The sequence below is a fragment of the Periophthalmus magnuspinnatus genome, chromosome 17 (assembly GCF_009829125.3).
Source record: "Periophthalmus magnuspinnatus isolate fPerMag1 chromosome 17, fPerMag1.2.pri, whole genome shotgun sequence".
NCBI lineage: Eukaryota > Metazoa > Chordata > Actinopteri > Gobiiformes > Gobiidae > Periophthalmus > Periophthalmus magnuspinnatus.
In genome coordinates, this window is record NC_047142.1 from 24,913,538 (window position 1) to 24,923,786 (window position 10,249).

The 10,249-nt window shown below is 39.4% G+C and overlaps 1 protein-coding gene across 2 annotated transcripts; it reads right to left on the reverse strand.

The window, feature by feature from the left end:
- Window positions 1-232: 232 nt before the first annotated feature.
- Window positions 233-9,968, reverse strand: LOC117385048 (SUN domain-containing ossification factor-like). Of its 2 annotated transcripts, none has more exons than XM_033982282.2 (24): window positions 9,659-9,968; window positions 8,504-8,621; window positions 8,307-8,399; window positions 8,018-8,208; window positions 7,833-7,928; window positions 7,628-7,763; window positions 7,441-7,558; window positions 7,242-7,366; window positions 7,095-7,162; window positions 6,907-7,014; window positions 6,687-6,792; window positions 6,345-6,365; window positions 5,984-6,039; window positions 5,495-5,577; window positions 5,322-5,384; window positions 5,146-5,208; window positions 4,983-5,070; window positions 3,691-4,884; window positions 3,530-3,617; window positions 2,818-2,922; window positions 2,566-2,720; window positions 2,260-2,348; window positions 2,122-2,177; window positions 233-1,902 (listed from the first exon to the last, which is right to left on the reverse strand). In XM_033982282.2, the coding sequence occupies exons 1-24, from the start codon at window positions 9,721-9,723 to the stop codon at window positions 1,444-1,446; spliced, it is 3,744 nt and encodes a 1,247-aa protein (XP_033838173.1). In that variant the 5' UTR covers window positions 9,724-9,968; the 3' UTR covers window positions 233-1,443. The 2 variants fall into 2 exon arrangements, with proteins under 2 accessions (XP_033838173.1, XP_033838174.1); XM_033982283.2 differs by having other exon boundaries at window positions 7,628-7,760; window positions 9,659-9,915.
- Window positions 9,969-10,249: the final 281 nt, after the last annotated feature.

Here is a 10,249-nt window from a genome sequence, read left to right on the forward strand (position 1 = left end):
ACACTAGGAAAGACATTAGCAAAATGAGTTTCAAGTGAACTTTGTAAGATATGCATTATTTGTTATGTGTTATTTATACTGACATAAGTTTTTTATTTTGTTACCTCAGTGGTTTAACAAAAAAACAAAAAACAAAACAACAAAAAAAACCTTGAGTAAAAATTATCTTCTTTCATCTTTTTGTCGTGTTAAAATCTGGAACTTTAGTGCATGAAATCCTTTAAAAACTTGAAGGAATAATAAAATGATTTCCATACATCTTATGGGCATGAGTTTCAAAGCGCACGGCCCAACACAGCTCAGGGCTATTTTCAAAAGCATCCATTGAGTCCATGACAGCCACAGATAAAAAGTGCCTGGGAAAAGAGGATTGCAACCCTGCATTTACAGATAATCTTTGAAATGGGAAGAGCAAGGGAAACCCAGGAATACTGTTAACAAAATGAAGAACGCATCAGGCATCACGCTTATCTCAGAGTGGCCCCTGCTATCCACCAGGCCACATAAATAAAGAGGTTTAACCCAATTTTTCTCTGCTCTGACCCGTGCGTGACCACAGAGACTAAGAGGCCGTAGAAAAGTAATGGAATTAATCCAGATTTTTCCAACTTGACAAACACAGCCACATGGTTCTAGTCAAGGCTACAGGGATCCTCAGACACACTGTTTATTTAGTCTGTTGCCTTGAACACAAATGGAAGTTCCAGATTATATTCTTTGTATTATGCTTTTAAAATATACACAGAAAATATAATAGAAACAGTTTCATGGTCACTAGTGGTGCAGATTTTTGGAACAATGAAAAAGGTTTGCACAAAGGATAGGGGGAATTAGCCCTTGAGCTTATTTACTGCAATCCAATGACTCATCAACAGAAAATGATGGTGAGGGAGCTCAAAATGCATAAATCTTACTTCTATGATACACTGCCCTCTACTGGAGACAAAAAGAGACTGGCGATCATACTCTGATTGTTCAGTCATCATGACAAATGTATTTAGCCACAAAATAGATCCTTGTTTTATGGTGCTTTAACAAAGGTTATAACAGGAGAAAAGCAGTTGATAAAGTTCACTGAATATGAATAGAACAATGAAGTAGAAAAGAATAGGGAATTTATAGGTATTGCATCAACATCTATAGGTTAAAAAATAATTAAAAATCAATAAATAAATACTAGATAGTACAATAAGTTGTTTCACAAATTGTGGGAGGTCCCACAAAAAGGTATGTGAAAAAAGCATATATTGTGTACAATATTTCTATTTAATAGCACTTCCAAACAAATAGGAAGAATCTTGGAAGACATTAATGTTACAAACATGGGCATGTAACAAGAACTAATCATTAGCATTAACAGGTGAGGATTGTCCAATGTTAAAGCTTCAAGCTATTTGCCCTACCCACTATTCTACAGCTTTAGCAGTGAGTGTAAATTTTAAGTCAGACAGGTCCTGACAGGTGCACATTGAGTCCACATGAGCTCTGCTCCTGTCTGTCCATGATGTCATGGATGGTGTAAATAGGTAGAGAGTTCCTCTTGTGTCTGCTGGGGGCTTTGAGGTAGTCCACCACTCCACTGTGCGTGGGCCGCCTGCGCCTAAGGGCCCGCCGCTCGGCGCGACTTTTAGCTGGAAGTCCATCACAGATCCTGTTACAGGCCGACGTGATGCCACAGAACGAAGGGTCGTCTGAGTGAGACGAGCCTTCGGAGCTTCCCTCCGACACAGCGTCTCTAAAAGGGGGCTGGAGTATGGTCTCTGCAAGAGGGTTTGGCTCTACAAGAAGGGTCCCCCCATTACAAGTTTTATCAAGTCCTTTGATCTGGACTGGCTCAGCAGCATGGAGAGAGGGTTTTAGAGTCTCCACTTTCTCCAGGGACTTCACCTTTCTACGTCTTCTCTGAAACAACAAAGGTTTACAAAATGCCATCATAAGAGCTGCGTTTTCTATTATGTACAGACAGGCAGCATATTTGTCATTTCATCGGTGGTCTACACATACTGGTCTGTGACAATGTGAGTGCTGAATGAAGGTAGGAGTGTGCCATTTACCAGACCAACTCTTATCAAAATGACGTGAACTATTTTATAATTGTCTGAACACATTTTTGTAAAGTACCTTTTTAATGGCTGGACAAAGACTCTGTGTCTCTTCGTGTTGCAGGATTTCTGGACCTATACAGAACATCAACATTGCAGTTATACAAAGATAACTACATATATTTCATAAATGAAAGCAGTGGAGCATGGAAATTACCCATAGTGGAGGCTAACTGGAATGAGTCAGAGTGGATGAGTGGATAGGATGCGCTTCTCTTGAGTGCCGCCTCATCGCTGGAAAACTGCCTATTAAGGAAATGGTAATAGGTCAAAGAAAATATTACAGGAGGCCTGTTATAAGAGGAGACATGGTTGGGTAATTCCTTATCGGTCCATCTGTTCTTGATGAATAATTAAGCCTACAAATTGCTTTGATGAGGAAAATCCATTCATGCTCCCATAACCAATTTCTATCAAATTCTTTCAGCTTTTTGACTGCAAATACCACCACTGTAGAACCTACCGTTCTGGACAGCAGTAGGTATAGCTCTCTGAGATTGGAGGCTCTGGCTCAGAACAGGAAGTAGAGGACATTCGGCAGCGGTTGACATAAAGCAGTAGACCCAAACAGAGACACATGAACAGAGAGAGCAGAAGATAGCTCTCACGATCAGACACCTGAAAAACAGCATGAATACACAACATATGACCTGTGGAACCCAGGTGGGATATTTTATTTATTTCATTATTATTACAGTTTAACTTTTGCACTAACCTCACTTTGCAGTTGGCTGACCTGGACAGACAAATTGAGCACCAGCCGAGTCACATTTGCCAACTGGCCCTGCAGCTGCTGAATGGACTCAGTCTGACGAAGATCCTAAATATACACATGAAGAATTTAAACCCCTAAACCAGTTACAATAATTACAATGACAGTCAATAACACTATTTTATATAATAGTTTTGGGGCTCAATATTCTGTAAAGCACTTTGAATGGCTTTGTGTGCAAATTGTGTTATACAAATAAACTTGGCTTTTGACTATTTTTGTACTGTGTGAACATAAGTCATTATAGATATCAGTTACTTAAGTGTCTCATGTTATACTTTTTATTTTTACTGTTCAGAAGACATATTAGGATTATCTGGATTGCGTCAGTGGCATAGAGTGGTCTTCGATATCACTTAATCTGGTCAGTCACAATCTGTTATCGTGAAATGCCTATGAAACGCATCTGTTTAAGTGTTGGCATTGGTCAAAGGACACTAATTTAGAGTTGGGGGCATGTCTGCTCTGCCGGTCACAGATCTCCACCTCAAGAACATACCACATATTGCAAAACTAAATTAGAAACCAGGATTTAATCAAGGTTCCTCATATTACACTATATATTTCACATACTGCATAAGGATGAAAAGCCACATGATGATGGGATGGACGAGTATGAGTGGAAAATCTTGAACTGTCTGCAGCTTTGACTGACCTGTTCCTCTGCCACCCTGGAGGTATTCTGGAGCTTGATTATAGTTTTGTTAAAAGCCTTTTGCATCTCCTCCATTTGCTTTCGGTATCTATAATCACACTATAATCAGCACATATATTGCCGTTTACCACCAAGATCATTTGTATTTTTCAGTCCTTTACCTCTGACTGAGCTGCTCGAGGTAGCGTCCACTCAATGACATGTTCATCTCCAGAGCTTTTATTCGATTGTTCAGCCTCATAAACACAGACTCCTTCTGACTGGAGCCGTGCACTGGGCTGCCATTCAGCTCCGTACCATTAGGTGGCTCTGCGTAAATATCAGAGACAGACGGCGAAGCAGCAGCAGAGGGGCGAGAGATACCTGTGGCTATGTCCTCATTCAAGTCCTCCATTTTTGAATCCATGCTGAGTGCATCAGAGGGTAGGGGGTTAGGGATGGTCTCTATTTCAGGCAGTTTATTCTCATCTGGGACAACTGTTGCTTCTAGCTCTGAATGAGGGGTTTTGCCATTGATAATTTGTGCTGGATCTTTGTCCTCTTTGCTTTTAATTTCTTGAGATAAATCTAGACTTTTTTTCTCTTTTGGTAGTTTGGTAGTTGCATCATCCAATGTTGCACTGACAGTGGGTACAACATCGACAGTGCTGCTAAGGGTTCCTGTTGATTCTATTTGCTTCTCCTCAGCTGAATCTTGGTTGATTTCAGAATTTGGCAATTTGATCGGTACTTCAAAGACTAACTGTGGTGTTTCTTCAGCAGGGATTGCTATTGTTACAGAAGGCTCAATGGTGCTGCGGTGGTCCGAAGTCTGACTTGGCTCTATAGTTTGAAGTTCAAGCTGGGATACTATATTAGAAGACAGTGTGTTTTCAGTGAAGCTGGCTTTGTTCTCATGCTCAGAAACTGAATCTTCTTTGTCTGGTGTTTCCAGTGAGTCCTTCTGTGTCTGCTGCGGTTGTGGATATGAAGAAGGGGGCTGGTATATCACCCAGTTAGGTACATCAGTTTGTAATTGTTCTGCAGTTTGGCAGTTTGTGCAATTTTGGGGTATGTGCAGTAAGCATGTCTGCAGTAGGTACTCGTGTAGCGAAGCAGCGCAGGAGCAGGCAGGAGCTAGAGTCAACACAGCACATGGATCCTTTTGTTGGTCGCCAAGGTTCTCTTCAGCTACCTCCTCCTCGCCCAGGTAAATAATGGTAGAGCTGATGCTAGGCTCATCCTCATCTTTTTCTAAAGGAATGACAATTTGTTCTTCTTTAGCTGCAGATTCGTCATTGTTAGAATCCGTTACAGCTGCCTCAGGCATTTCAGTGCCTGGAGTTGCAGTTTTGGAAAAGTCTTCCAGTTCTGGCCTAGACATAGAAAATCAAACCATAAATATATTATAGGCAACATAAATAATATACATTTTCATTATTTTCATATTTCAGTATCAAAGGCAAAGACTTACTCAGGTTGGATGTTTGGTTTTGTTTCAGTAGCTGTTTCAGGTTGTAATTGTGGCTCAGTCATATTAACTTCCTGGGATGTTATGTTGCCTGTAAAACAAATTTCACAAATGTAGAACTGCTTGTTAAAATAAAAGACAACCAAACAGTGCAAAGTTGTAACACCTGGCATCTCATCGCTTCCTCCCAGAACAACAGCAATGTCTTTAACCATGTTAAAAATGGCATCTGTGGAGAAAAATATGAATGAATACTAGGAGTCTGTAATTTAAAACATTATGACCCCACAAAAATTGTATTCTATTAACACTGGGCTGATCCCATTAAATATATGTCCTTACCCTTTGCAGATCCAATTAAATTTTTGGAGTCACCTTCACCAGGTGCATAGCCAGCAGGGTAATCTGTGGAAAGCAGTGTTGCATTTTTAGAGTTCAGTAGATTTTTCAAGTCCATTTCCAAGACAGGTGTATTTGAAACAGCTGATCAGAGGCTTTTATGTTGTAAATCTTACCCAAGTCATCGTCCTGCTCCTCTGGCCTTTCTGAGGGGTCAGTGTTCTGCTCATATTCTTCCACCATGCTGGTGCCAAACACCCTGGCAACAAAAGTGCATCCATATAATTTTATTCTGGTGTCGTGTCACAGTGAACCTCAGCTCCCAAGGCTTTACATACACAGCTAGCAACATGCATTTACATGGACAGTTTCACTGACCACAATATACACACTCAAGTCTATAAAAAATGAAGCTGTATGGGCCATTGTCATATTAGAGTGGAATTTTATTCCTGCCACTGTGCACTACATTAGTGACCCAGTTAGGATTTAAATGTGGCAGACATGAAGCCACAGCTGCAAACATATATTTTATCACATGGTTCATAAATTCTGTCTGCTCAAGAGTAAATGTGTAACATTATATAATAGTCTGAATACACATGCAAAGACCATTAACACCGCACATATTTAAAATGGGAAGCCCTGTCATTAAGATCACATACCGTATGAGACTGAGAGGACAGAAATGTTCAGACCCAAAGTGAGAGATCATCTCCACCTAAAAGCAACAAAACAAATGAAAAATAAAATCTAGAGGTAACAAGGATGTATGTGGATAAAAGATTTAAGTGTTGTTGTTGTTTTTTTTTTTTGTTTGGGGTTTTTTTTTTTACCACATGTAATACATTTTAAGTATATGAAAAAAATGCATACTGGGATTATTTGACATTTTAGGATAATTATGAATTAGCTATACAATGGCTAACAGCTACCACATTATAAATATTGCTTACTATATAATAAATAACCAATCATTTCTTAATTCACACAACCAAACCTGTGTACAAGTAAAAACAGGCTAACCTTTATGTACTTGGTGAACATCTGAAGTAAGGGAAAGAAGAAAAATAGAAACAATTAAAAGGAGAGCCCACATGCATTCAAACACGACCCAAGATGTTTCTATGTTTACCTAAAACAGAAGGATGCATGAAAACATTACATGCAGAACATTCATTTCAGCTTTATAGTGTAACTACTATAACATGCAACAGCCATTCTATAATATGGGAGATGTACTAAAAGAGATGGCAAACACTAAAGTATAATACAGTTGTGCTCCTGCAAAATAGAAATAGAAATAAGACAGCAACTACAATAGATCAGAAAGTGAGGAGAGCAAACTAAATGATAATATAGATTCACCTTGACATATTTAGCATAAAGATGTTCATCCAATGGAAAACTCTGGACAGTACGTTCATCTCGAGCATGAAAAGTTCCCAGCTTCAGCCATTTGTTTGTTGGGTATCTGCAACAGAGCATTTACACACTGTAGCATTAGAACAGGTAAAATAACAGTGCACTGTTCTTCATACATATAATGTTTCAGATTGCATTGTAAGACTGCATGTGTCACACTTACCTGTCACTAATGGAGACAAGAAAGTCTTTGGGAGTAGAGGAAAAAAGCTCAAAGTTGGCAATATCCAACTGCTTCACCTGAACGGGCTCACAGAGCTCAATAACAAACCTGAGCAAACAGAACAGAACAATGATAGAAAACACCCAATACACACGCACACAAGATGATTACAATAATATATTATTTACCATATTTTATTACTACAAGGATTTAGCATGTACAAATCCATGTTCTCCTTCAGAATGGATGAAGTGCTCTGTTTAAAACAATAGTATTACTCAATACATGTTCATTGTGGGCTGTATATTTGGGGTGTATATTTCTATAACCTTTACCTTAGCCTCAGGGTTAGCACCCAATATTTTGGCCCCACACTCCACAGAAGCATAGTTGTTGAAGTTTTTTTGGGCTTTCTTTACTGGATGAGCAGCGCCATTAGTAGACGTATGTGTGGTCACAGCTGGAGAAGAAGTAACTTGTTTTGAGCACACTAAAGCAATATATTACACTGGCTACATGTAAATGTAAACTTACTTTTTTCTTTTTCAACCTCCATCACTTTTCTTTTCCACTCATCAAATGTTGGAATATCCTCTGGGTCTTTGCTGCCCACATTGGAATCCGTCTCTGCGGGACCAGATGAGCTCTGGTCCTGTGAAGATAATGGTTATAATAAAGCTGGAACATTTCGTTTTATACTCAGACAAGAATAGCTCAGTACTTGGAGCATGTGGGAGACATTGGTCTCCAGATGCTGTGTGCTGGGAGCAGCTGGGGAGCCCAGAGGAGGGTCAGGGAGGGACTTGGTGCCTGTGGTGTGAGCATTAGAGGTGTTCTCCAGGACCATCGGGGGGCTGCTACCAATCATATATTATATCAGTGTCAACATCATGTGCTGGCCCACCATAAAGGATATTTACACTGACCTGTCACCATCAAAGGGGTTGGGCTCCACCTCACAATCAGCAGCAGGGGAATCAGAATCATTTACTTCTGCTACAACAGGGGCATGGTCTGAAACACTACAAATAAATACCAGATTATAATTTATATGCTTAATAATCTATGTAAATGTTGAAGCAGATAACCAGGACCTAGTGAAATGACTTGCCTTTCTAGTATTTCCTCCTGAATGTGCAGCATAGATCCATCTTTAAACTCAGCAGCCAAACTGGAGTCTGGCTCAGAAGACGGAAGAGTGGACAGTTTGTCCAATTCGTGTGCTGAGTTTTGTTCATGCTCATCTTCTTTTGGTTCTTCTCTCCCAAACAGTTCCATGGCAGGCACCTCAGAATCCAAAATCTAGGGAACAACGCACCCAAAAACATGTGTATTTAATAGCAATTGAAGCGTAAATAAATGAAATCAAATTGTAGAGATTTACTACTCAATAATTGTACCCGTTGTTCTCTTTTGTCTTTGTGTTCATCTTTTATCTCATCCTCTTCACCTTTAGGGTGCACATTGTCTGAAAATGATTGTGCTGCTTCAAGCTAAAAAAACAACAAGTTTTATCTCAATCAGTTGTAGAAATCAGCAATAAAGTATGGCCATAATATTACACGTAGTCCTAGATGCTTTACACAGGTGTAATCACCTTTTCATTGTGAGTCATTTGGTCGCACCCTTTCTCCGAACACATGTCCTGTGTGGACTTAAGCCTTTTGGCCTCTTCCTGATGCTTTGCACTAGAAACATGGGATTCATCAAGACACCTGAAAACGGAAAGGGTCATTTTACTAAAGATTATTAGACGTTCCTACCTTTAAGATACTGTATTACCACATTTAGTAGAGAAGGGTTGTAAAAAGTTGTAAAATGATCAATCTCTGCTTTGGTTATGTAATCTGCACTTTGCCTGGGACACACTTCATGTGAATGTTCTGATTATTATTATTATTATTATTATTATTATTATTAATATTATTAATATTATCCATTTTATTTTTGACTGAATTGGAAGGTTATGGTCCCAGACCTGGTGTATGAACAGGAGGTTCCAGCTAACATCATCACAGATGCCTCAAGTTCTTTAGTTCTTTATCTACAGATAGTAAAAATGATAGTCATGAAAGGACATAATTACTGACTACCTACACATCGCTTTAACATTACATCACACCACCCCTCTCCATCTACTAAAATTTAGTTTTGTTTCGAGTCTACGGTAATCATAAGGACGGAGAGCTATCACAAAGCACCATCCTCCAGGCTTCAGTGCGAACTGTCAGTTTTACACTGAGACATGGATCAACCTTAATCCTGTCAACAGCTGACAAATCTGTGTCATGACAAGGCTGCGTACACTGACAAGGCTTCAATGTAACTGCTTAGAGAGGATTTATTCATAAAACAAAGTGGAATATTTTGTACGGCAGACTCCGCTGTTTGAAAAGAGGAACAGTGAATTATTGTAGAATAATACATGAATAAAAATGGTCATTCTCAAAATTACTAGCGCAAAAGCTTTGTCTACAAGTGATAGTCCATAGATTATAAATCTTTGTTACCGCATCAGAATAACCGAAACACCTTTAAGTACTATTTTGGTTCACTTCACTTTTTATGTTGACAGGTCAGTGCGCCAGATGCCACATCACTGCTAGCATGCTACATGCTACCACGGGGGGCAAAATCACACTTGCTATGTAAAACTGGCGCTAGAAATGAACAAATCTTAAACTCCTATATCCACATAATAAACACGATTCAGTCATGTTTAAATTATAATAGAGAAACCAGCTCAACTTACAAAAATAAAACAGCTACACATAGCCACAGAGACACAGCTCGCCATAACAGAAATGTCATCTTCATCCGTCTCCAGTCGGTGGACTCATCCTCGCTCTGTTCAGAAATAGCTTTACATCCTCAAATACAGTCTATCCTGTGAAGTTAAACGATTAAAAATGACTGGTAGAACTTGCTGAAAACTTGGCTTGTGTTTAGCTCTTCTTTGGAGATGCTCGGTTAGTGAACCTGCATGATGTCAGTGCGCATGCGCGTCACAGCGGCTCCTCCAATGCCGACGTGCCTTTGCTGTCGGGCACGTCCAAAGGCGCACACAGGTTCCTCCGAAAAAGTACTTATGTTAAATAAATTGTTGAATCGCAGTGGTTTCCCAACAACTATATGCATTGCAGTTGTTTTAGCGTTATGATTCAAAGTGTTGTGTTTTAAAACCGACTTCAGTTTAAATCTATTCATAACAAAACAGACTGAACTGAATGTTCTGTACTTTATACATATTTAAAAAAGTGCATGTCTGTGTTTCAGCCAGAAGAGGGAGCTCTTTACTCAATTTTACATAAGTGGGCACTGGGTATAAGAATAATAGCCTACA

What these genes read in the sequence shown, in the direction of transcription:
- LOC117385048 (XM_033982282.2), bottom strand. Translation starts at nt 9,723, where the DNA reads ATGAAGATGACATTTCTGTTATGGCGAGCTGTGTCTCTGTGGCTATGT. An exon ending in TTTATGCTAAATATGTCAAG is followed by an intron (nt 6,366 to 6,686) that starts GTGAATCTATAT and finishes CCCTTACTTCAG; the next exon opens with ATGTTCACCAAGTACATAAA. An exon ending in ACCTACTGCTGTCCAGAACG is followed by an intron (nt 2,349 to 2,565) that starts GTAGGTTCTACA and finishes TTTCCTTAATAG; the next exon opens with GCAGTTTTCCAGCGATGAGG.